The sequence below is a fragment of the Clarias gariepinus genome, chromosome 19 (assembly GCF_024256425.1).
Source record: "Clarias gariepinus isolate MV-2021 ecotype Netherlands chromosome 19, CGAR_prim_01v2, whole genome shotgun sequence".
Taxonomy (NCBI): Eukaryota; Metazoa; Chordata; class Actinopteri; order Siluriformes; family Clariidae; genus Clarias; species Clarias gariepinus.
In genome coordinates this window covers 18,311,752-18,339,702 of record NC_071118.1, presented here as the reverse complement: position 1 = coordinate 18,339,702, position 27,951 = coordinate 18,311,752, and the positions used below count along the sequence as shown (strand labels likewise).

The following is a 27,951-nucleotide window of genomic DNA, read 5'->3' as shown; positions in this document are numbered from 1 at the left end:
TGTTTTGAGGTCTGCAAGATGAAAGGAAGAGCCTGAACATTAAATCAATATTTCCCTCAATAGAAACATCTACAGAAGATTAAAGAGAAAAAATGGTGTTTGCCATGTGCTAATAGTGCACTGGGCATTAGTTTAATTGATATGAAGAGAAGTATAATAGAAGAGAGAAATATAATACACATGTGGATGAAGGTGTTATAATGGCACACTGAAGATCTTCAGAACATAATGTATCTCCCACAGAGGGTGCCCTGATTCTTCAATCAACCATGGTTCTTAAAATAAATCAATGATCACTTCAAAAGTGATTCTCTTATCAGATGCTTTTCTATTGGCTGTGTTGTAAGGCAAGGTGTTTTATTAAGATACTTAATTAAATTATATTTCGAGTTTTGTGGACTTGCAGAAATCTCTGCTCAGTAATAATTATTATTGCATGTATTGATAATTTACCTTTGGGTTAATATTTAACTATTTTTTTTCTCACGCATGCATAGGCATAACATTTACATTTAGGCATTTGGCAGAGCGACTTACAATTTTATCTCATTACACATCTGAGCAGTTGAGGGTTAAGGGCCTCGCTCAAGGGCCCAACAGTGGCAACTTGGTGTTTGAACCTGGGATCTTTCGAACCATAGGCCAATGCCTAAACCACTGAGCTAGCCCTGGCCCCCATCAACATCTTTTTCATATAATAGTAATATATTTAAACATGCATTTCAGAACTATAAACCTGTGGTTATAGAAAAGAAATGCACATATTAGCTTATGATGTGCCACTGAAATTCAAATAAAAATTTTATTTGTCACATACACAGTCATACATAGTCATACACAGTACGATATGCAGTGAAATGCTTATACGACTGCCAGTGACCTTAAAAAAATAGTAAAAGCTTATACATAAGAAATAATATGAATGAAAGAAATAAGTAAAAAAAAATTAACTAGTAAAATATGCTGTACAAAGTAAAATATACTGTAATAAAAGAAATACGTTAGAAAAATAGGATTAACTAGTGCAATGTACTGTACAAAGTAAAAGTAAAATATACTGTACAAATAAGAACAAAATATCAATATAAAAACAAAATATCAATATAACAAATATAGAAATATAGAAAAGAAAATAGAAATAGAAATTTGTCAAAAACAGAAATTTAGAATTTTTAGATGGCTGTGGTGTGCAAATATGCATAAAAAGGGACTTCGTAAATTTGTCTTATTCAAAGTGATTTGTGCAGTGGTCCATAGATGAAAAATATAAATATATAGTGCAGTGTGCATGAATGTGTTCAAAGTGGCCATGAATGCCCAGTCAGTCTTGGATGTTACAAAAAGATGGTAATTAGTCCCGTGTTGTGTTGTGGTTAAGAGACCTTATCGCTAGGAATTATGAGCTAGGAAAATGATTGTATCTGGGTTAGGGACTTTGGTGGCCAGTTTATGACCTCTCCCTAAATCCACTCTTTTACAATTTGAGTTTGATGAATCTTTGTCATTTTGGATTATGCAGGAAAAGTCCATTGATGGAAAAACCCAGTCATTCAGTATATTCGGGTGATCATCTGACCTAATCTTTTGGGCACATGACATAGTTAAACACAAACCTGACCAACAGAAGCAACACCAGATCATAACTCTTCTCACTCTGGCTTAAGCTGTAGGCAATAGGCATGAAGGGTGCATCACTGTATCTGCCTGTCTTCTTACTCTGACGTGTCCATCACTTTGAAACACGATAAATCTAGACATACATCTGCTGTGTATCTAGTGTTAAAGCTAGACAAAAATCTATCCAATATGACCAAAATATCCAATATGTCTTTTCTTATTTAAAGGGGTCATACGGGCCTACATGCACTTTTTCAAGCTGTTTGGACTAAAATGTGTGTTACGAGAATGTGTACACAACCACTCTACAATAATAAAGAGCCGCCCAGTGATTTTTTTTTTCATTTATTAAAATAACATGCCCCTTCTGAAATCAGGCCAATCTCAAATGCCTGTCAATGTGACGCCACACCGACAGAGGCCGCTCCTACTATAGTTGATTGACACTGGTGTTTTAGCAAAGACCCGCCCCGAGTGAGAAGAAGCTGTCGGCCATTGTTTTTCGCCGCTGGAGCAAAATGTCGCCTAACGAGTGTGGTGTACAGTTGTTGGGTGTAATAGCGAACACAGCAGTCGTCATTCACTACCGACATCTGAGCCGCTGAGGACGCAGTGGCTGAATTTTGTTTTTGAAGCTAACATCCCCGCCGATCTACCTAAATGCGTTCATGTTTGCACTAATCATTTTTCACCAGACTGCTTTATAAACGCGGGTCAATATAAAGCAGGTTTTGCTAGGAAGCAGCTCCTAAAAAAATGGATTTGTACTAACGCTTCGTGTTCCTGCTTCATCTTCACCAGGCTTGGTGAGTGTGATTTCTTTTTCTATGAATCTTTGCAGATCGCCTTTTCTAATAATCACGATGAATGCAAACTGTGTACGTAGTCGGAAAACTATATTATGCTACCTTTGTAACGTTAGATGGTTTATAATGATGTCTGTCAAAGATTAAGAAGTCATGTAAACACATCAGTAAACACATCGCGTTCGTATCTCTCTCAGTAAGCTTCTCCGCTTTTGTTGTTGTTGCTCGCGGCAGTGATGAGAAAGACAACTGGGTCGATGCATGTCCATTCTTTTAATTTCTGCATTGTCAGGCGATATTACAAACTTTCGGGTGAGTTCCGTACTTAAATCAAACCAAAAACTACCTAAGAAAACTGGCTCAGGCTTTATATTCCAGCGTTTTCCAGTTTGGACTGCATTACCCACAAAGCATTGCCCGCACTGCGTTGTGGGCAATGCTTTGTGGGTAATGCAGTCCAAAGCATTGCCCGCACTGGACTACACTCCCGTGGCTATACCCCACGTGTGTTGTGAAGACACGCCCAACAGAATTGGGGGGCGGGCTCAGCAGAGATCATAAGCATTTAAAGGAGCATGTACTGAAACAGGTTGCTGAGAACAGAGCTAGTTTTTACCAGGTAAAAGTAGTGTTTTTTTTACACAACCATTGAGAATTTTTAATTGAAGTATATTACAAACTTTTCTTTAGGACCCTAAAGATCATATTAACATTTAATGAAAAATGGGGCTGGATGACCCCTTTACGACTTATCTTTTTAACTTATGAGAAAAAGTGAAAGCACAAAACAACACAAGTTTCAAACAATTTCTAGTTTTATTCTTAGATATTTTTACCATTTTTTCAAAAAATTGTTTGAATATGAAAACTTCAGATACGACTTGCCGACTGTTGGGTTAGTTTTGTGTTGGAGTGGGAGTGTTTTCAGCACTGCTAAGGTGCGACTATGTTAGTGTAATCTGGCAATGCTGGCTTATAGGTCACTTAATGTACTATACAGTAGAATCTCAAGAGTTTGGAAAATACTGTGACGTACCATGGCTCTCTGTCAAAGATGTGGGTATATCTAAATAAACCTGTGAGGAGCAGAGGCAAGGTTTATGTTTGAATGACAGCAATCACTTCAACGTATTACCTGTTAGAAAAGGGCTTTTGTCTCCAATCAATCTTCATGCTCCTATTGTCTCTCCTGTTAGAGATGCAATTAATTGTAAACTGAAAAAGCTGTAATTTCATTGATAATAATGTTATCTAGGTTGGCATTGCTTCTTGTTCTTATGTAAGCAAGGAATTGAGAAAATAAGCTCATTTAGATTTTTAAGCTTTCTTAGATTTTCTTTCATGGCTTTTCTCAGAAATGGCTTCTTAATTGCCACGTCTCCACGATCTTTAAAGCTCTCATTACGTTGTTGATGTCTGCACAACTTCTCCTATTTCAGATGACGATCTCGGTAACTTCTTCAACTGTTGCTAGACTGTTAAATAATTCTCTAACAATTGCCCTTTTTTGTTGAAGCACTCTGCCTAATCTTGGTAGTGTCAGGGTGTAAAACTATTTTTTGTAGCAGATTTTACAGTGCTCTTAATAAGATTTAAGCACTGTTGGTCATTTAAAACAATATTTTGTCCTTCTAACAACTTCATCTTGAAGCTTAATGGCTGAATCAGGGTTAGTTTTCTAAAGTGTACATCACGCTACATGAACACATGTTCTTTAATTAATGTAGGTTTCCTAAAATGCTAGCATGTAAACTAGTTTTGTTTAGTTTACAAGTAGTTAAATGTAATCTGAAATTAACAAGTAACCTGACCCATTCATTATTCAAAAAGCACTTTCTTGTTCGTCTTGGCTTAAAAAGGCACAGACCACTCATTTTTATATAGAAATCTTTTCAGGTAGTTATAGTAAGTGTGATCTTTTGCCCAACTTTATTAATTAGGTTGTTCATAGCATGGTGGTGCAGTGGGTTGTATGAGCACATCATATCATTGTTTTAGGTTTAAGCCACTGCTGTGGTAACTGTGGAGGGTTGCAAATTGCTTTAAGTAATCTGTACACTATCTGTACACAAACACAAAAGTACTTTTAAAGTTTTTTTTAGATAAAGCAGTCCATTCAGTGTATGAAATCTCTTTTGGTATATCTTTTTGTACACTCTGGTCATTGAACCTAAGACACTGGAGCTGTGCATCAGCAGTGATATTTACTCTTCTGCAACCCTGATGAGGATAAACAGGTTTCGGAATAATTAATAAATGCATGATAGATTTTAGTAATTCACTGAAATGTTCCAAAAGATGGTTATGTGAAATATGACATCTGTCATTGACAAATGTTTATACTTATTGTTTATGTTTAATCATAACCATAATGATGTGTTTCTATCTATATATTCTAAGTGGATAAAGCCTCTACAGGATGTTTAAATGTTGGGAGCAATAGTAGCATCAGGTGTGGGTGCAGAGGCAAAGATTGATTTTAGTGTGTTTGACCATGCCCACCTTGTTATGTCTGCAGTGTCTTTGATGTCCTCCAAACTTCCAACTAGGTGGCTTTTTTTTCTCTCTCAGAAATGGCAAATCATTTCCAGATTGTGGCACAAATGCCAGCGTGGACTTGTTGTCACTCAATAAAACAACAACAGAAGAATCCCTAGTTTACTATGCAGCCTTTTATATAGGATAAACAGGATAAATACATACAGAGGTTTAAAGACTGAGATATAATTCTTATCTAATCTTACTTTGACACATAGTTCTAATTGACTTTTTTATGATAATTACACAAAACATTTTCCAAATACGCAATCAATCAATCAATCAATCAATCATTAGTTTTCTTTTACCACATTGACAATTTCAAAATCCTGTATCCTTCGTCTCATTTTTATGATGCTGTCTAAACAAGTGTGGGCAGCTTTGAAAGCTGGTAACTAACTGCGTTTTCCCACAGACTGATGCCCACATACACTGCACAGACAAAAAGCAAGTGCCCTCATAAGCAGGAGAATCACAAGGGTCTTTATATGGAAGCTGCATGCAAACTATGGTGAGCCTCAATGGAGGCAACATTACTGCTCATACAATTTATAAGTGTAATAATTATAATAATGTTTGTAATTTCATATACTTTAATTTCATATAATGTATTGCATTGCAAAGTATTTTGGTGGCAACTAATAAATCAGTTAGCACACCCTTAGAGGATAGTCATAAGAAGCTTGTTATTAATTTTAACATCCTTAGTCTAGCTTCATCAAAGGATAAAACACATTCACATTAAATTGTTGCTCTCCCTTTAAGTGGGAGAGTGCAAATAACTTGTGTAATATGTATCAATGTTCAAATAGGAGATTAAAGACCTGACTCTCAAAGCAGCTCTCTGTTCCTAAAAGACCTCTAATTTCCTCTTCAAAAAGCTACCTACTTACATGTTTAAAACCAAAGGATATGTTACGATGCACAGTGTTTCATCTGTAATGTGAGTGAATTGACACACAAGTGGGTCATGGTGGTCAGTGCAATGGGACCTTCATTAATTTCCAGTGATCTGTCTTACACTTTTTGCCCAGCAGTTTTCTTGTTCAAACAAACATTAGATAAAAGCAAATCACATTTTGTTAGAAGATTTTGTTTGGTAACAATGTAGCTGGAGATCTGCTTTGATTCCACATTGACCAGGACAAGTTTTTTTTTTTTGTAGTTTTTGTGGGTGTACTGCTTTGCATTGTATAACTACGGAAATATATTTATTGTAAGCTGATGTTTTAAAAGGAGGTTGATAAATATGTTACCCTACTCTGCTCATTTAGCCCGAATAAGGGAAGAAATAGCTGAACATGGAAAAAAACACTGCAAGAACTGATAATTGCATTAATTATATCAAGTATGTAAAATTAAACTTAATACAAGTGTATTCTACTAAATTAGAGTAATAGAAAATAGAAAACTTTTATAGTTTCATAAAAAACCTTTCAGTTCTTATAGCTTCTAGAACTGTGTTTTGTATTCTCCCTCTCTCTCTCTCTGACTTGAACCAGTATTGGAAAATTATCAGTAACGCTTTTATGAGGTTGAGTCAAAACTTATGGACACTCTTGTTGTATAATTTATTTTGATAAATTTTTTGAAAAAACAAATACATAATTTTTTGACATATTCTCCTTGCTAGGCCACACAGTGACTTAGTTGTTTGCTCTGTCACCTTGCCCCTCCAGGGTCCAGGTTAGATTCCAGGCCAGGTTCGATTCCTACCCATGTGTGCATGGAGTTTGCATGTTTTCCCCGTAATTGGTGGGTTTCCTTTGGGTTCCTCCAGTTGGGTTCCTCCACAGTCCAAAGACATGCAGTGAGTCGACATGAGTCGACTCACTGCATGTCTTTGGACTGTGGAGGAACCAGTCCAAAGACATGAGTCGACTCACTGCTTGAGTGTCTATAGTGCAGGCAGAAGTGTGCAAATGTGCATTGTCATACAAGATAACATCTGTGATTTAGACTTTATCTCTTCAATAATCATCTCACTGTAACGAGCACTGTTGATTGTTGAACTCTTTGACTGATAATTTTCCAATACTGGCTCTCGAGAATCCCAGAAAGCTCTAAGCATTAATTTTCCAGCTGAGGTTAATTTTTTAAAACTTTTTCAATTGAGGATGTTTCAATCCCATACTCTGCTGTTTACTCTCAGACTCATAGTGATGAATCCCTCCGTCAGTTGTTTTGGCACCAAGTGCACTCTCAGACAACAAAATAGATAACTACGCGCTGCTGTTGTGCAAATAACAAGTAATACCTATATCCTTTATTGTTTGCACCACCATTATAAATGCACTGTTTGTGACGTCAGAGGTAGCTTAATGGTTAAGGCATTGGACTATGGTTTGGAAGGTCCCAGGTTCAAACCCCACGACCACCAGGTTGCCACTGTTGAGCCCTTGAGCAAGGCCCTTAACCCTCAACTGCTCAGATTTATAATGAGCTAAAAATGTAAGTTGCTCTGGACAAGGATGTCTGATAAATGTAGAAGACAGTAGTGTTGAACAGAAAGGGCTGATAAGACAGTGTGGCCAATGGAAGTTTTAATACTCTTATTACTCTTTAATATCTCAATAAAAAAAAGAAACATAAAAGGGTTTTATTTCCTTTTGAATATAATGGTGTTACAAATGAAAGTTTTTATTCTAAATCTATTTTTAGATTATTATTATTTTGGAATTATTTAATCCTTTTTGTAATCTAAAGGGCATTTATTCTGAACTGTATGCTGTAACCTCTCTTTCTCTCTTATTTGTGTAATATTTGTAGGCTAACAAAGTGGCAGTGGTACAGCAGCCTCATGGGATGCACCCACTTACATCACTTCTGCCATACAGCAATGAACACTTCAATCCCAACCCTTCACATCTGACATCAGATATAAACCAAAAACCAGGTTTGTACATGAGTTCTCATGTGTTGATGCAAGTTTATGCCTTACTGCCAAAACAGAGAAATTATTTTATGGTTTCCTTATAAATAATTTCCACCCATTGAAAAGTTCAGAGGGTTTTTAATTTTCTCTTACTTACTCACTTCCTTATGTTGCTGACATTTTCTCAAAACTATCAAATGAGAAATGCAGACAGCCACCTAACGTGACATTTAAAGGTTTAATGGTAACCCTTTGATTTTCAGCATAGTCAAATCATGGCCAGAGGACAATAATGACTTATGCTTGGCCACAGAAATTGAGAAAGAGCAGAGCACTGTATACACTGGTCCTTTAATAACCAAAAGCCTGCTTAGGGTAGAAGTTAGGTAGTCATACGAAATGTACACATCAACACAGGCATTCTTAGCTATTAGGAACAATCTCTGTTCCATAGGCTACTCTAATTAATATGCAGAAATCTTGAAATAAAATATGCAGTACATATAGACCGCCATGATCTTATAATCACAAAATAAATAAAAAGCAGAAGTAGAATTAGGTAATTGCTCCAGGCAAATATACAGTAGTTTCAAGGAAAAATTTAACTGTGTCTAAATTATAATGCATTTTAATATTTGATGCCACAGAACAATTCCTTTAAAAAAATGTATATGTTTTGTATACCCAGGGCATATGTGATGTGTCAGATTAACTTAGGGAAAAGAGGATTTCCAGAAACTTTTCAAGCATGAAAAGTAAAGGCTTTTCCTAAACATAATAAAATAATAATGTAATGCTGCCGGTCTGCTGAAACTGTTGAGGATTGGTTTTAGTTTTCAGAAATTAATTAAAACGTTTTTTTTTTTTTGCTTTTAAAATAAAAACTTTAAAATCTATACTGTAAAACACCTCTTTGTAGTAGTCCCCCATTCTTTAGAATCCTTTTAAACAAATCAAGACAGCAGAGGTAATTTACAGTAGATATAAACCTAGTTAAAATAGCAGATCTTTGTGAAGTAAAGCAAAATCAATTATAATAAATAAAAAGCATTTTTTTTGCATCTTTTTGGGTAAAGGTTAATTAGCTTGGCCATCTGGTTTTCTATTCTGTCTTGCAAAAGCATTGAAACTCAATATTTATGGGTCAACTTATGTTTTTAGATTGTATTGGGAATCTGGATTTTGACTGGGCCCTTCCAAAGTATTGATTTTATTTTAGCCATTTCTTTGTTTACATTTAGCAGACATCCTTATTCAGAGCGACTTGCATTTTTAATTCATTGCACATCTGAGCACTTGAGAATTAAGGGCCTTGCTCAAGGGCCCAACAGTGGAGACTTGGTGGTTGTGGCGTTTGAACCTGGGACCTTCTGAATCATAGTCCAATGTCGTAACCACTGAGCTACTTCGAACATGAAACCTAATCATGGCGCTTTAATCAAAAGCTAAATTAAAAGCAATAGAAAAGCAGTCTCATTTCATGATGCTGTCACCTTGGTGATTTTAGGATGAGGTTTTTTGGCATGTACTGTGTATTTTTATTAAAAATTAATAGGTAAAATCAATTGTTGCACAGTATACTGGTAATAAAAAAGTACAGTGATACTATATTATATCAGCATTTTAAATAATCAATACTTTTGCTATGAATATGTTCATATACAGTGCATCCGAAAAGTATTCACAGCACATCACCTTTTTCACACTTTGTTATGTTACAGCCTTATTCCAAAATGGATTAAATACATTTTTTCCTCAGAATTCTAAACACAACACTCCATAATGACAACGTGAAAAAAGTTTACTTGAGGTTTTTGCAAATTTATATATATATATATATATATAAACAATAACTGAGAAATCACATGTACATAAGTATTCACAGACTTTGCTTAATACTTTGTCAATGCACCTTTGGCAGCAATTACAGCCTAGAGTCTTATAAATATGATGCCACAAACTTGGCATACCTATCCTTGGCCAGTTTCACCCATTCCCCTTTGCATCACCTCTCAAGTGTCGGTGCACAGCCAGTTTAAGATCTCTCCAGAGATGTTCAATCGGATTCAAGTCTGAGCTCTGGCTGGGCCACTCAAGGATATTTACAAAGTTGTCCTTAAGCCACTCCTTTGATATCTTGGCTGTGTGCTTAGGGTCGTTGTCCTGCTGAAAGATGAACCATTGCCCCAGTCTGAGGTCAAGAGCGCTCTGAAGCAGGTTTTATCCTGAGAATTTTGTTTCTCATTGTCTCAGAGTCCTTTAGGTGCCTTTTGGCAAACTCCAAACGGGCTGCCATGTGCCTTTTACTAAGGAGTGGCTTCCGTCTGGCCACTCTACCATATAGGCCTGATTGGTGGATTGCTGCAGAGATGGTTGTCTTTCTGGAAGGTTCTTCTCCCTTCACAGAGGACCTCTGGAGCTCTGACAGAGTGACCATCGGGTTCTTGGTCACCTCCCTGACTAAGGCCCTTCTCCTCCGATCGCTTAGTTTAGATGGTCGGCCAGCTCTAGGAAGAGTCCTTATATAGACAATTTTGAGCTTCATGGCAAAGGCTCTGAATACTTATGTACATGAGCTTTCTCAATTTTTTTATTTTTAATAAATTAGCAAAAATCTCAAGTAAACTTTTTTCATGTTGTCATTATGATGTGTTGTGTGTAGAATTTAGAGGAAAAAAATGAATTTGATCCATTTAAGAATAAGGCTTTGACATAACATGGTCAGGGGTAGCTCAGTGGTTAAGGCATTGGACTACGGTTCGGAAGATCCCAGGTTCAAACCCCACAACCACCAAGTTGCCACTGTTGGGCCCTTGAGCAAGGCCCTTAACCCTCAACTGCACTGATGTATAATGAGATAAAATTGTAAGTCACTCTGGATAAGAGTGTCTGCCAAATGCCTAAATGTGAAAAAAGTAATGTGCAGTGAATACTTTCCGTATGCACTGTATATGTCTAATAGTATTTGTCTCTTTAAGCACAATACTGCAGCAGTGACGTGTGTGACATTTACATTTAGGCATTTGGCAGACGCTCTTATCCAGAGCGACTGACAAAAAAGTGCTTTAATGTTTACAACATTGGATACATACAGTAGAGGGAAAAACCGTGGCTGTTTTTGTTATATAAGTCACAGGAAACATTAGATGAATCTCAAGCAATAATAGAGAGTGCTGATCACTTTTCTTTTATTTAGAGACTAGACTTAAAGAGATGCCAGCAGCAAAAAGGTTCCCCAAAGTGAAATTTGGGGATATTTTGGTTAAACACACGCACCTACTGTATAAGGATTTTATATTATGGTTACAATAATTTAATATTGGAACAGTCGTAATATTGTACCAGCCATTTGAGATTCTCTCTTATATATTTTTATAAACATACAACAACCCTCCACCGATTCAACAATGGTTTTTATTTAGGGCAGTTCTGGAAGGTAAAAGAGAGGGGTGCTGCAACAATTTTCGATGGGGGTATGTTGTCCTGTATGAATCCCAGATTGAATGGATGAAGTCTTCTCTCTAGAAGTCTGGCATAGATTTTTCCTGGGATACTGAGTTTTGTAATTACCATGTCATAGGAACACATTTTTCTTTCAGTTGTATATAAGGAAAAAGGGACCACACATTTTGCCAGTCCATGGTCACTGCCCTAGGTTTCCAAATAACACTGATGACACATGCTAACTCTATGATTCCATTCTTTGTTAATTGCATGGTTGAATCTTGTCCCTGCAGCCTTGCCACTATGAAAATTTCTTTATGCTATTTATTCTACTCGGCCACAGGTATAAACTCAAAACACCATATATTTCTGCCCTTGCTTCCTGAAGATAATGCCCACTGAATTAAGGAGTACCTCTTTATGAGTTTTTGAGTACACCTTCTATTGCTTACCAATATCCACAACAAGTAAAATCCGACATGCAGTTTGTCCATACCTCCTAAGTCAGTGCTTGTTTGCCAGTACATCTTTGGGGTCAACTGTCTCTTTCCATGTCCTTTCTAAACTTATTCATTGCTAAGATTTTGCTTTTGCAACTGCTTTTGCCAGAACCCTTCTGGGTCATCTATATCCCTAAATTAAACAAGAAAATTCTGTAGGAAACTGTTACTTAGTACTTAGTAACAGTTTGGTCACATTTTAGAAAACATAAAAGTGAAATATACCCAAACAAATCATTGTAAGTTTAAATAAATGCGAATGAAATAATGAATTTTTGTGATTAATCTTACTAACAAGTGACTTTCTTATGGCCACACAGCATTTTAGTCCTAATTCAGTTTGGCCTCCTGACATTGAAATGCTCTTACTTTAACCATTAAATGTAGCAGCTTCACAAACTATTTAAGTATATCCAATCATGGTCATTAGTAATTTTCAACCACAAATCTTACACAAAGTTAACGGTTCAGCACTATATTTCCAGGCTTTAATAATGTTTAACCAAATTAATCTTAACCAATTTTTTGTAGTTTCAATTTAATCTCCTAAGCTGTTTTCATTGCTTGATGCAGGCCAAGGGATACAACTTGGTTGACATGGTTGTTTAAAGGGGATGTAATCTTATGTTATTATATAAATGTTAAAATATCTTATAATTAACTTTTAGCTTTAAAGCGCACAGCTGCTTTGTGACAATGAAGCAGCTGTGTTAAAAGTCCTATGCAAATAAAATAAAATAAAATTAAATCTATTATGAAAATTAACTTTTTGACAATTTTAGAACAGTCACATGGGTCTCTAGCATTTCTAGCAGGAGTTGCTATTTTATTTAAAACAGACACAAAAGACACAGCACAGATATATACACTACTCACAATAATTTAGGGATATTGTAATTTACATGAGTGCTTTTTCTATTTGCTCTGAATTTAAATGAAATAAGTAAAAGTTCCCTTCGATATTACTAATAATGCATGAGAAGAAACACCATTTTTATTAGTTTAATATTTATCACCCCAATAATTTACACAATAACAGGGATAGCCCCAAATAACAAAAATTGACAATGTCAGCAGCAGGTGTTTCCACCATTTGCCGCAATGACAGCTTGACAGCAACGTCTCATGCTCCTCACTAGCCTCATGATTTTGTTTTGAGGCAATGTGTTCCACTCTTCCATACTGTAAGTGCTACATGCCGTTCAGCCAGGTCATGTGGGGGTGGGGTACGATCATCCAGTCTCTGCTTCAACTGGCCCTAGACATGCTCTATGGGGTTCAGGTCAGGGGACGTTGATGGCCATACCATATGAGGCACTCCAACTTCTTGAAGTCGAGCTGTGACAATTCTGCCACGATGTGGTGGAGCATTATCATCCATGAACAGAAAGTTGCGCTGACTGCTCAGACAGTTGTACCTTCTCCACCAAAGCAAACCCTGGGGACCATGTTGACCTCAGCATATCGCTCAACTTGCCTTCTCCAGCAACGCTGACGACAATCATTTCTGTGCACAGGATGATAGATAACTGCTTCATTGTCCAGGTCACATGGTCTTCTGCCGACTGCAAACGTTCAAGGCAGTGTCTTGGTGTCAGTGGATTCACCAGCAATGGTCGTCTGGCATTCAAGTCAGAGTAGTGGAGTCGGTTGCAAATGGTTTGTCTGGAAACCCAAGTACCCCTCGCATCTTGTGAACGGGGCTGCAGCTGTGTGGTTGTTGCATGACGATGTCTAAGTGCATAGGTCCTTAGGTACTGGTTATCGTTGCGGTCTATCACTTATAGGGCTTCTCTCCTGGGTCTGTCATGAACTCTGCCAGTAGTTCTGTGTTCTGTAACGTCGTGTGTTCATGGCGCTTGTAATGATGAACTTGAAATGACATACTGACAATATCAGTTTTTTATACCCACAGAATGTTGAAATTGATGCCACATTAAAAAAGGTTGTCTTTTGGGATTGGCCCCAATATAAGGCACACCTGTACACAATGAGACCATTACATGGAAAACACAAAATGAGGTGTGTCTGTCACCCCAATACAATTGCCTTACTATCCCAAAAAATGTCTGAAGTGAAACAAACACCATGTGTATGACATCCACTTAGTCTCTCGCAATATCCCTAACTTATTGTGAGTAGTGTATATTTAGGGCCCAATCACTATAGGTACTATGCTCAGAAAAAACTAATCAAAAAATTTGCAGACAGGTTGGAATCTGCTGCCCTTAGGATGCCTGAGAGTCTGGGCCCCAGGCATGGTACATGTGCCCTCACATGAAATTTTGCCACCAAATCGCCACCAAAACCAGGCCTATATGATCTAAAGCCATTGAGGATGGAAAATTTTAAAGGGATTTTTGATATTGCAAACGGGACGATGCCTTAAACTTACGCCAAAAAGTGCTTAATAACTTTCTGTGTGACATTATATTGAGTGACACGTTCAGTGACATTGAGTAACATTATAGTGTGATGCTTTTTTTCCAGCATCTGCGGGCTATTCTACACACGTACACATCACAAATATTAACTCACACACATCTCTCTCACACGCACAAAAACACTCATACATTACTCACATGACAAATGTTAACACTCTCACAGACCCACATGCACACACATGTACAGACATACTCATATCACACACATACACACATCACAAATGCACTTACACACTCACATCACTCTCTCTCACACAGACACACACGCACGCACAAACACACTCAAACATCACACACATACACACATCACTACTGTTAACACAGACACTCACATCTCTCTCTCACCACACACATGCAGAAACACACCAACAAGTTACATTTCTCAAACACACATACGCCCTCACACACGCACAAACATACTCATACATCACACACATATTCACGCATAGATACACTGATATCACACACATACACACACATCACAAATGTTAACACAGACTCACACACCACATACACAAACATGCACAAACACATCTACTCGTCACACACAGACTGACACAACCAGATGTCGCACACACGCACGCACGCACACACACACACACACGCACACACACCTCTCTCTCACACACACTAACACTCACTTGTCACACACACACTAACACACTCAACAAATATTTGTTGGGCCCAAACTGACATCAGTCCTATATAGTGTGTAATGTGTACAAGTTGTGTGGGGAACATGGGTGGTGATGGCTTTTTGTAGGTCTTAACATGCTCAAATAACACACAGGTTGTGGGGTGCACCTGGGAGGCGATAGCGCAAGGTGCTTGAATTGGGCAACTGAGAGAGTAACATCAAAAGTAACGTGTGTTACCTCATTAAAAAAAAATTAATAAGGGACAATCTGTATGTTTTGTTTTCTAGCTTAAAAAAGTTGTAGCAACTAGAACTTTTTGCTTCCTTAATTTCTCAAAAGCAGCATCAGCCAAAAATAGTTCATCTATATGGCAGAAAGGTGTAGGATAACTCGGGACCTCCACTAATATGACAAGCTTTACTCTATTTCCGTCAGTTGTCAATATGTAACCTAAATTTAAATATATTCATTTTAAACCCTGGTAGGTATGTGTGGGTCATTTCCTTTGGCTAAATAAAGTGGTAGGAAATCGGCAGCAAAATTTGGAGTTGATAGTTTAATGAAAACTCTGTCAAATACTGTTTAAGAATTTTTAAACTCTGCCATGCATTTTGTTAGGCACATTTGACCATTTTTTGTCTGAAGTCTAAAGATATGGCAAAAATCCAAGAAAAGTCTCCTGCAAAGAAGTTTTGCATATCAAGCAAATTCTCATGGTGTAAGGAAGGAAAGCATGGTAAAAAAAGATATAAACCTTCTTTAAAAAAATATTTGCTTCCTTTTGTGCATTCTGCAATTTTTTTTCAGAGATTCAGAGATAGACTTAATTTTTATTTGTACTAGTATTGTCCACGTTTTTAAAATCTTTCATGATTCTTTTTGCTGTTAATTTTTTTTTTGGCCAGATATTCCAATCAGATATTTACTAAAGTTATTATATGGCCATAAGAAAACCACTTGTTGAGGAGACTAATCAGAAAAAAATGCTTCAGTTTGGACTATGGAGCAATGAAAAAAGGGACACATTTCCTTATAAGTTCAGGTTGACCCTATTCCAGGGTGATGGGTGCATCAGGGTAACAAGGAAACCACATGTGATGCACCCATCATGCACAGTAGCCACTGTACAAGCCTCTGAAGGCAGAGTTATGAATGAAAATTTAAAAAAAAATCCAGTTTTTTTTTTTTAGAGAGAACTTAGTGAATTTTGCTAAGTAGATTGACACCAAGCTTGTAAAGATAAACGTAGGACAAATTCTTGATAACAGCAAATCACCATGGGAACTTATGTCAGGACAATATTCTGTTAACATCTTAGCTGGAGATAAAATAATAATTTGTAGACCATTAAAAAAATTCCTGTTGTTTTCACAACAGAGATCTGTGTGTGTAAAGGATGTCATTTTTTAGCAGCAAGCATCTAGCACATAAATGTGGCTTAAAGGCAACTTGTGTTTGAAGAATGCTTCAAACAAAAGAATGCTGCTTGATGACTGTAATTTGCCAATGCTTTAGGCATGTTTTTGGACTCAACCTATAAATCTATTGGGATTGGAATGTAACTGAGTCAGCTTACTTTGTCTTTGCTTCCCACCCCCTAACAAAAGCTGCATAACACATTTGGGAATGCTCAGTTCCTTTGAACATCAGTCACTTCCTATGAAGGTGCCATTAGCGAAAGGCTAATGCATGTCTATGACAGGACACGTATGACCCAAATGAGTTAGCAGACTAGCAGCCAGGTATCTTCATTTTATTAAATCAGAAGAGCTGCTCTATGTTATGAAAAGAATACATAATGTTTTTTTTTTTAACAGCTTTAAATACATGTTTTTCCTTACAGTTAAAAAGCCTGCGGACAATAGAATGATAGTAGTATCAGTAGCATATAATGATTATATAAACCTTTTTTTAAGAATCAGTAATTGCAGGCCCCTTACTGGGCTGGTGGGGCCAGATAGTCTGCCAAAACATAGTTCGAGTTGCTTAAACAAAGTTCAAGATTAATAAAGCACTGTTTTTTATTTAAATGTTATGAATCCATGATTATTTGCTTGTCCCCCCCATAGACAGTTTCCCAGAGCCACCTTATCAACTGCAGACAGAGATAACTCTTCAGCTGCGGCTACAGCAAATCTTGGCAAACTAGAAAGAAAACAAGGAGAAAAACATGTTCAAAGTAATCTTTTGACATAAATAAATAAATAAATAAATAAATAAATAAATAGATAGATAGATAAAAAGTCTTTATTCAAAGGGCTATTTCATAGTGTAATTCTAATCACTTGCATAATACTAGTACATATAAAAATGCACCCAAGTGAAAGCCCATGTGTAATGGCACAAACATTTTTTTTCAGGGCAAAGACCTCAGTGTAAAATACTTGACAACTACATGTACTTGATCAAAAAGCCATTAAACTTATAGGTGACAAATGCAACGTATGACCACTAGATGGCTATATGGAACAAGGTGAATAAAATGAGACAAAATAGATACGCAGACCAACACTAAAAACAAAAACAATGCCGCAATAAACCAATATGCAGCAATGATCTGTTCTGCAACAGAACATCAAAACCTCAGAGCTTCCTTTTTTATTACAAATTTAGGGATAAACTGGACTTTTTTGTAAGCATCTTAAACAATTAACTTCATTTTTATTTTTTGCTGGTATTGTTGATATTATTTTTTTGGCTTTTGTTTTTTGGCCATTTCTTCTTTATTGACACTGTGGACATATTCTTTCTGAAACTAGAAAGCAAGATTAATTTAGACTGATTACCTAATAAAAAGTCTAAATTAGGTAATAATTTAGTTTCAAATAAGCAAATACCTAAAAGGCATTGATCAGATATTTACGAAAGTTATTATATGACCATAAGAAAACCACTTGTTGGGGAGACTTATCAGAAACAAGGCTTCAGTCTGCTAGGAAGCAGAAAAATTGCACTATGGAGCAATGGAAAAAGGACATGTTTTCTAATAAGTTCAGGTTGACCCTATTCCAGGGTGATGAGTGCATCAGGGTGAGAAGTGAAACGCATGTGATGCACCCATCATGTATAGGGTCCACTGTCTCTGAAGCCTCTGAAGGCAGTGTTATGATTATGGGTTGCTTCAGATGTTCAGGTCTAGACTCAGCAATGTTATGTGGTAATAAAATACAGTTAGTTAAAAAAAACTGTGACTTAAAAAAAAAGAATTTTAACATTATTTGACAAACGTGACAAATGTATATACTGTTTATTGTAGCTAACAGCAAAAGATAGGCAAAATATATAACTTTTTTTTAATAACCTTTTACTCTTCCAAGTTTTGGTCTTGCTTTCCCGGGATGGCTTTTATGAGAATCAGTTTCATCAGGATGCTTGATGGGTTTTGGAAATACACTTGACAATGCTGTTCTTGCAAAAACTATTCTAGAAGAGCTGGCTTTTATGTCTTAAAAAAACAACTGATAGTTGTTTTTGTTGTCATTGTTACTAATTTACCTGGTATAAGGTAACTTAGTATGTGTTATTTCAGAGTAAAAAAAAAAAAAACTGTATTACCAAATTTGTGTCCAAACTTTTGTCTGGTACTGTATTGACTCCAGCAAAACTCTTCCTTCTGAAGCTCTCCAAAGGTCTTGAATCGGCTTTGCTTAGCAGTTTTCTTAAGGCTGCAGTCATCCCTGTTGCTTGTCTTATACACCTTATCTTACCACGCTTTCTCTTCCAGTCAACTTTCCTTGACTTTGCTTTAATATAGCCCTTTCATTGATCACCTTCTGTGGTTTTAACATCCTTGTAGAGGGTTTCAGTGATTGTCTTCTGAACAACTCTCAAATCCGCAGTCTTGAGATATATGGTATTAATTGTGTTTGTACCGTGATTTACTTAAACTTAAAATAAAATATTCAAATGTTTTGGATACCATATCTACATTTTTATGAATCATTGAAATAAAAAAAAGCCTTAAATAATTTTTGAAAGAAAATTTACTTTTTCATAATATTCTAGTTGTTTAAAGCAACCATATCAACCATAAAATTATCACCACTCACCTAATATTGAGTAGTTCTTGTAGTACTTAAAGCACATGGAGAGTAAAAGAAGAGCAGCTTGCAGTAATGTGTTTTTTTATGGTGTAAGGGTGTATCTGGTGCTGTTATTTATTGAAGACTGTGTGACAGTGTTTGAATATTTGAAAACAAAATTTGGTCCAATACTCTAAGGAAGGTGAAAGTTTTATTAAGAGAATCATTATGAGACATGGATTTACCAATACGAGCCTAGAATGGAAACATTCTCAATCACAGACAAGAAAGAAATGCTGTCAGTTTTCTGGGATTCTCAAAGGCAGTTTTGGAATATTATTAAGAAAACGGTTCAAGAATTAGCAGTGCGCGTTACAGTGAGATGTTTATTTAGGAGCTAAAGCCTAAATTTTGGATTAAACACAAAGGACTGTAATCCTATGTGATCTTGCACAATAATGGACGTCCGTGCACACTTTTGCCCGCCATGTTGACACTCTGCAAAACTCTGTTTTGAAGTATTAAAGTATCATTCCTATAGTCCTAATCTTACTCCATCTAACTTTCATCTATTTGCTTAGTGCTTTGGGTCATTGTCATGTTGGAAGACCCAGCCACGACCCATCTTTAATGCTCTGACTGAGGGAAGAAAGTTTTTGCCCGATATGTCACAATACATGGCCCCGTTCATCCTCTCCTTAATACAGTACAGTGCAGTCGTCCTCTCCCCTGTGCAGAAAAACACCCTCAGAACATGATGCTTCCAGCCCCATGCTTCACTGAGGTATGGGATTATTGGGATGATACTCATCATTCTTCTTCCTCCAACTACGCCAAATGGCGTTAAGACCAAAAAGTTCTACTTTGGTCTCATCTGACCACAGGACTTTCTCCCATAACTCTTCTGGATCATGGACATGGGCTGACTTAAGCACGGGAAACTTCTGTGCAGTGCAAAATTGTAAACCATGACGTCTTGAAAACGATGGCCCCAGCTCTCTTCAGGGCATTGACCAGCTCCTCCCATGTAGTTTTGGGCTGATTCTTCGCATCATTGATACCCCATGTATCTACTTAGACTTTGGCTTGTGGGGTGCACAGGTGTCTTTATGACAGCTAATGACCTCAAACAGGTGCTACTAATTTAGAATCAGAGTGTAGCTGGACTGTTTAAAAGCAAAACAACAGGTCTTTGAGGGTCATAAATCTGGCTGATAAGCAAGTGATCAAATACTTACTGTATTTGACACAGTAATTCACAAATAAATTGATTAAAAATGATACAATGTGATTTCTGGATTTTGCTTTTTAGATTCCGAATCTCACATTGGAAATGCACCTATGCTGAAAATTGTAGACTCCTCCATGATTTCTAAGTAAGAGAACTAGCAAAATCACAGGGTGATCAAATACTTATTGACCTCACTGTATATATATATATACTCTCAACAAAAATTTAAACGCAACACCTTTGTTTATGCTCCGATTTTTCCATGAGGTGGCTCCATGCGATTGGAGCCACCACAAGCGACAAGGGCAACATAGACTTCGGAATGCAAATCAGATCCGCCAGCAGATAATAGCAAGACAGCGCATCCACTTTGGTATTTTTAGAGCCGGGGCGATAAGTGATATGAAAATTGAAATGCATAAATAACAGCGCCCACCGGGCTTGATGAGGATTTAGCCTTTTTGCTTGTTAAATGTACTCAATATTACGGTAATCTCTGAGTACCGTAAAAGGGTGGTTAGCTCCCTTCAACCAATGCCGCCACTTCTCTAATGCCATTTTGACTTCTAACAGTTCTTGGTTTCCGATATCATAATTTCGTTCGGCAGGTGTTAATTTAAGCGAAAAGAAAGCGCATGGGTGGAGTTTTTCTGCGTTGCCCTGGCGTTGTGAAAGAACCGCTCCTATAACCACTTCCGACGCGTCGACTTTCACTATAAAGGGCTTCTCTGTGTCACGTAGTTTAAGAATAGGCGCGGTAGTAAATGGCATTTTTACTATTTGCCAAATCTTTTTGGTTTCTCTTTTAGCAAAGTAGTTAGCGGTGCTGCCACAGTACTGAAGCCCCGAATAAACTGCCTGTAGAAATTGGCAAATCCAAGAAAACTTTGTAGCGCCATTGTTGTACCGTCGCAACCTTGATTGCCTCCATCTCGACCCCCTGATGCGATAGCGGAGAAACAAAATCTTCTGCTTATGGAATTCACATTTCTCTGCCTTTGCATAGAGTCCATGTTTGCGCAGGCAATGAAGGACGGTGGATACATGAAGGACGTGCTCGGAATATGACCGCGAGTATACTAGAATATCATTTAGATATACTACCACAAAACGGTTTAACATATGCCGGAACACGTCATTCATAAAACCCTGAAACATTGCAGGTGCATTGACAAGCCCATATGCCGTGACATTGTATTGGTAATGCCCCGATGACGTACTAAACGCAGTCTTTCATTCATCGCCTTTTTGCTCACAAACGAGGTTATAAGCACTGCGGAGGTCAAGTTTAGACAAAAATGGAGGCGCCACGGAGTTGGTCGATAGCCACTGGCACCAGTGGTAGTGGGTGCTTTTATTTTACTGTGACCGCGTTGAGGCCGCGGTAATCAATACAGGGACGTAACCCACCTCCTTTTTTCTCAATAAAAAAGAAACCTGCCAAAGCAGGTGACGTGGACCTACTGATGAGTACCTGCTAAAGAGCCTCACTCCTGTATTTTTCCATTGCCCGTGTTTCCTCCAAGGACAATGGATAAACATGCGAGTAAGGCGGTGTTTTCCCTGGCAAGCGCTCTATCGCACAGTCCCATGGACGATGAGGGGGAAGTCGTGCTGTTGCCCTGACACTAAACACATCTTTGAACGCTGCATTTTCGAATGGCATACTAACTGAAACATGGGCAAGCAGACTTACAATGCTGGTCATTTTGATCATCAATTCCGGGACCCGAAACACCTAGGGGCCCAAGACATGATGCCAAGTTTGCCCAATCAAAATTAGGATTGTGGGAGCTGAGCCAGGGTAGACCCAGCACGACGGACTGATCCACCTGCACATAAAATTTCAGCTCTTCGGTGTAATCGGAAAACGTTTACTGAAGGGGCACTGACATAAATTCATTAGTCGATTGCTTAAGATTGCGGCCACCCAGAGCCTTGGGTATGAACTGGTATCAGGCATGTAAGCTTCAACACGGGAGCTCGCAGCGAGGAAATGACAGTGGAGGATATGAAATTGCCAGCCGACCCGGAATCTATAAGGGGACAAACAGACACAGTATGATTATCATATAAAATGTGGGATTTTAAACAAAAAGTGTTGTGCGTGTGTGGTGTAAGTGAATTTACTCTGCAAAATGGACAGGTGTCAACTCTGTGCTTTCCCCCCCCCACAGTACAGGCTCAACTCCGCGATCAGTCGTCGCTCTCTCTCCTAGGCTGGTAGGCGGAATGTATTCACGTCCATGGGTTCAGGAGAGGTCTCTTCGTGGTTGTCTGGAGAGAGTGTGTCAAGGCTGTCACTGCGGCGACCCCGTGCCGTTTATCGGACCATCGATGACGTGGGACGGCGTTGGCCGTGTAGTTAATACACACATCCAGTGACGTGCTGGCATCCCTGCAGGCGAGGTCCAACTGGATTTTGGGTTGAAGTCCATCACGGAAGCGTGCCAGTAATGCTTTATCGCAAGACCCACTCTCCTCGGCCAACACACGGAATTGGACAGAGTAATTGGCGAGAGGGGTATTTTTCTGGCGTAGCCTCAACAAAAGTTGTTCTCCAGACTTGCCTTGATCTGGATGATCAAAAACTCTGCAAAGGGCTTGGATGAATCGCCCATATTTGGACATGTTGTCCCCACCAGAGCCCCATACTGCTGCCGCCCAATCCATTTCTGAGCCTAAAGGTTGCTGGATAACAAAACCGATTTTTTGTTTATCGGTCATCTCGGGATATTCTGCCAGATACAACTCGCAGGCCAGGAGGAAGCGTTTGCATCCCTCGGGGATACCTGAGTAATGCTCTGGTGGGACTGGCGTGGCAGTGATGGTGTGGAGTGCTGGCGTGGCGGGGTAGACGGAGAGTGTGCCGCCACGACCTGACTCACACGGTCATTGAACATCCGGGCTAGACTGTCTATCTCTCGCTGCTGGCAGGGGAGATATTCCTGCAGTGGATCTTCCTCTTTGTGTAGGGGGGAACCTGCACATGTTTTCTGGGTAAATAGGAGGACACAAATGCAGGTTTCGAAGCAGAGTCTTTATTTTCGCTAATTACGCGGTAAACAGAAAGAACCACCAACAAACAAAAAAAGGAAACGTGTCCAATTTAACAAACTGAATCTGCAGGCTGGTGTGTGCGTCTGAGAAAATAAAAAAACTAATAATCGAGCAAACAAAAAGGGTTGACCCTGAACTTGCTCCAAATAACTGACAAAGTCCAGGCTCTGCTGACGCGCCTCAGTCCTGAGGAGAGAGCAAAATTGCAATAAAACATGTTACTAGGACAAACAGGAAGTGACACAACAGTGGACAGACAGGGGGTTACAGGTTCGGCTGACTTAAATAGGCGGACACACATGGTAGACACAGGTGATAATATTTAGTGCCTTAGTGAAACACATTCAAACACAGACACACCAGATACACACATCAGCTCAGTAATCTGGGGAGCCGGATCTGCAGACTTCTTTGGACCTCTTTGGACCTCATGTTGACAGTTTAAATAAACAGCTTCCAAATTTAAATGTAACGCCTCGAACCACCTTCAGGCCGTTTGTCTGCTTGATTAGTCATGCAAGGAAACAGGCCAAAATCTGGCCATGCAACTGCTTGTCAGCCATTTGTTTTATTATTTCTGATCACCCCAAAATGGGAGTATGTTTATGAAAATAGTATTAATTCCTGAATAGCTAATGCCACAGTTTTGATAAACCCCTTGAATTATAAAGAGGTCAAGTTATTTATTTACTGTATATTTGTATATTTTGCAATTAAACAGCTGTACAGTACCTCATCAATGACATTTTCACACAACAAATGAACTGAAAGTGAAGCAATAGTTATCTGTTACTGGGTAGGCTGGAACATGTAAGAATACTAATGCACAATGCACAATTCACAAAATTAGCACAAATGCTAATCTTGAAATCTTTCACACCTTCTCTATTTGATAATGAATTATTCACACATTCCTGACTCAGTAACAGCAATCACTTTAGCTGTCACATTCCTTACACAGTCACTCTTACATGTGATAGACCTGTTATATTAGCCAAACATCCTAGCAGGATTAATACAGTACTTATAATAAGTACAGTGATATGTAATATTTACTGACTAAGGTACTATTATTTTTATATTGATACCCCATATATTCCTCTATCGTCTGTCAATTTTAGGTGTTCACAGACATCAGCCCCATGATCTTTCAAGCTTCTATTCCCTGCCTTCAGGAGGAGTTGGCCAGATAACCCCATCTATGGGTTGGTAAGTTCCAAAAATTCTGTTTCTGCACCCAAAACTATGATGCCTTTGACAAGATAACTTTGTCAGTCAGGTCGCTTACATTTAATAGCTACATTATTTACCATCCTTCATGGGTTTTTGGTGAATGCGTTTTATACACATATATTCAAAGTGTATTCAGACCGCTTTACCTTTTCTTCTTCTGTTTTTGATTAGTCAAATGTTGTACATTTGGTTGCATTTTTACAAAGGTTGCTATTTTGGAGGGTAAACTTTTACTCCATTTTAAGGGTAATGATCAGTTTTATCTTTAAATTCTGACAAACTTTGCAGTGCCTGCAGCTACCAATGATTTCCATAGCATGATGCTGATTTCATTATGCTTTACCATAAGGATGGGAGAGAAGATTATTATTATTTTTTTTCATAAAATCATGTTTTTACACTCCCTAAGACTTCTTTTGTTGCCTTTTGGCAAACTCATTCAAAGCAGTTCACCCTTAATTAAATGTTTGTTTGTTTGTTTAGTGCTTTTAACAATAGATATTACTATATATATATTAGTCCCGTCTAAAAGTATTTAAACAGCAAGGTAACATCTTTTGTTTTCTCTCAATTAGATTAAGGGCATTTTTTTGTAAATTGGCAGACAAAACAACTTTTAAATTTTTGTCTCCTGCCGCATCATGAACTATAATTTCAATAGAAATTAGTTAGCCCATGTAAGGACTATAGTAATTCCTGCTCCGATATAGTTACATTGTCATCCACAATGTTACATAATAAATTGTACAGCTTTAGTATTAAAGTAAAAAATTTTTGTCAGATATTTTTAATTTCATCCTTAAAAAAACTGATTTATTATTACTATTTATTATTGGTGGGCATATTTTTTGGTGCTCTTATTTCTAGTTAATTTTGCCACAGTAATAAATAAAAAAATGTAGAGCGAAGCAATATGTTGATCTGGCAGCATTAAGATTTTTTTTATAGATAAGGACACTGTTTTCGAATGTTTTAAGGTGCATGTGTGATCATTATATTAGGGTGCTATTTTTTCTCTCTAATTATTTTTGTTTAGGAGGAACTACATTGAGCGTATAATGGAACTCCTCAGTCACCTGCTTGAGTTCTGTGGGGTCCGACAGTGATACAATCAGTGCACTAGCTGACGTAAATCTATATTTACCATGATTGCATGGCAAGGTCTTTTATTTCTAAAAAAAAAAAAAAAAAAAAGGATACTACTACTGCTCAAAAGTTTGGGATCACTTTTGGGATTACTTAGAAATGTAACTGTTTTCCAAGGAAAAAAATGAAATTAGACTTAATAGAAAATCCATTAACTTTAATTGTTTGTTAAATTAGTAAAATTGTTTTTGAATTGCATTAAATTTTGCAAGTGATTTCAAACTTTTGGTAGTGCAGATTTAAATTAGACCAGATCATAATAATAATAATAACAATAATAATAATCAACTGTGCAGACTTGTTTTGTAGCTACGATTGTTATGTTTAGGTAAAGAACCCTAAACACAAATACATAATATTTTACAAATGTATTATATGCCTGATCAGTGATATTAACAGTCCTAGCTTCACATCAAAGAGTTCTGGGTGTGTAGCAGTATGCTCAATATGGTAGAACCTGAGTGAAGGCTTAGTACAGCTAGCAATATTTTTGTTTAGCCTGTTTGTGTGCTCCTTAGGGTGACATCTGGATTGTCACTGTTTAACAAGACCTGTTCTGGGACTATGAACTATTTCATTAGAAATGAGAGCAGCACCTTCCTAAAGTAGATGGACACTGTCACACCAAAGTGGGATGTGGGATGGACGCCAAACAGGCCACCCCTTGTCCTTAAAATTACTTCTATTATCTATAAGGCCTGCATTATTTTGGAAGCACCATCTATACATCCAGCATTTCAACCTGCTGGCAATGTCCCTACCCCCTCATTCTTTACTAATGAGTTGATTAGTTGGTTTTGTCTTGCTCGACATTTTAGCCCCTTTCTCACTTAATCTTGCCCCAAGAACTTTTCAATGTCTGTGTATCTGGCCTTTCAATTATTACTGATGATCAGTGGTTTACATCTTGGGGTTTAGTCTCTATATATCTACAGCAGGAACTCTAGGAACCCTAACATTTGGTGACCATTGTAATATAGATGTGACGTTGTTGAGATGATGTCCACTGTCAGGACATGTGCGTTTTTAAAAGTTAGAATGACTTAGATAAAATAAACAGAATTTCACAGAACAAGTCTTATGATATATATACACTACCGTTCAAAAGTTTGGGGTTTTATTTCTTCTTACATTGTAAAGGAATGCTGAAGACGTCCAAAAATGCATTAATCTCCTTTGAACAATTATTGGTGAGATGTGTCTGCTACTTATGCTCTGTAAAGACTTCATTATGTCTCTAATCTTCGGTGCTGTTAATTGGTCATTTTTCAGCCTGATAACTCTAAATTAACTTCTCATCTGCGGCAGAGGTAGGTTTTGGTCTCGCCCTCCTGGGATGGCCTTCATGAGAGCCAGTTTCATTATGGTGCTTGACGGATTTTGCAAATGCACTTGACAATACTGTTCTTGCAAGAACTGTTACAAAAGGCTGACCTCTGTGTCTTAAAATAACAACTAACTGTTGTTTTTGTTGTTGTTACAAACAAAGAAATTTGCAAGTGACCCCAAACTTTTGAACAGTAGTGTATATTTACCCTTTAGGCTGCTTTTCAATTTATTGTTTTGGATAGGTTCTGTTGTTCAGTGTTGTGTGGCACCCCCACACAGGGAACCCATCCTCATTTGGCTGATAACAGATAGCAGGAATTGTTGTGCAGTTAAACTGTGTGTTAGGTGGTTAAGAATTCAGTATAACAGATGATTGAGTTTGTTATTGGAGGCTTAGGTAGAGAGCTGGAAATTCCAGTCCTGAACTATTGAGTGACTGCAGTCACAAGTCCTCAGAGAACAGCTGTCTGCATCAGCCAAGACCAGAGTCTTCCGTCTTCATGGTAAAGTGGAACCATCCCCAGTCACCACACACATCCTTCATGTGCCACACGCAGCCTCCATCAGCCCCACAGGGCCTCCATGTGACAAGATCACCAAACAGAAGCAGGGACCAGTATGAGTCAGACAGGTCCAGAGGGCAGAGGGGGTCTCTGGTAGCTAACATCACTCATAGCTTAGGAGCGGCATATGTAGCTCGAGAGAGAGGGAGGAAAAGAGAGAGAGAGAAAGGACGAGAAAAAGTTGGGTATAGTCACAGTCACATAATGTATAACGTGAATGTATATTTAATGTAAGCAGGGACTTTGGCAGTACTAACTATAGTTAGCAGCATACTGTAACTAAAAGGAAGAGCCAGAATGAAACACAGGCCTGAAGGCTGATTAGGATGTAAATCAACCAATCAACAAACCTGAGTTTACTGTCAACAAACCTGAGTGATCAATGAGAGTGGGAAAGACAGCATCTAAACATACCAGTTCCCCATAATACTCTATGTCCATGAGTCCCCAGATCTGGGCTTTTAAAACAAATCTTTCACAAAAATGCTTGGCTAAATAAATAAGT

At 37.9% G+C, this 27,951-nt stretch overlaps 1 protein-coding gene across 5 annotated transcripts in view; it reads left to right on the top strand.

Moving 5' to 3' along the window:
* tcf7 (transcription factor 7) overlaps positions 1-27,951 on the top strand; it is a 106,737-nt gene that overhangs the window by 20,783 nt on the left and 58,003 nt on the right. For all 5 annotated transcript variants that reach the window (XM_053479021.1, XM_053479020.1, XM_053479022.1 and 2 more), the window contains exons 4-5: positions 7,731-7,857; positions 24,297-24,384. In XM_053479021.1, the coding sequence (XP_053334996.1) occupies positions 7,731-7,857; positions 24,297-24,384 (215 nt within the window). The remainder of the gene's footprint in view (positions 1-7,730; positions 7,858-24,296; positions 24,385-27,951) is intronic.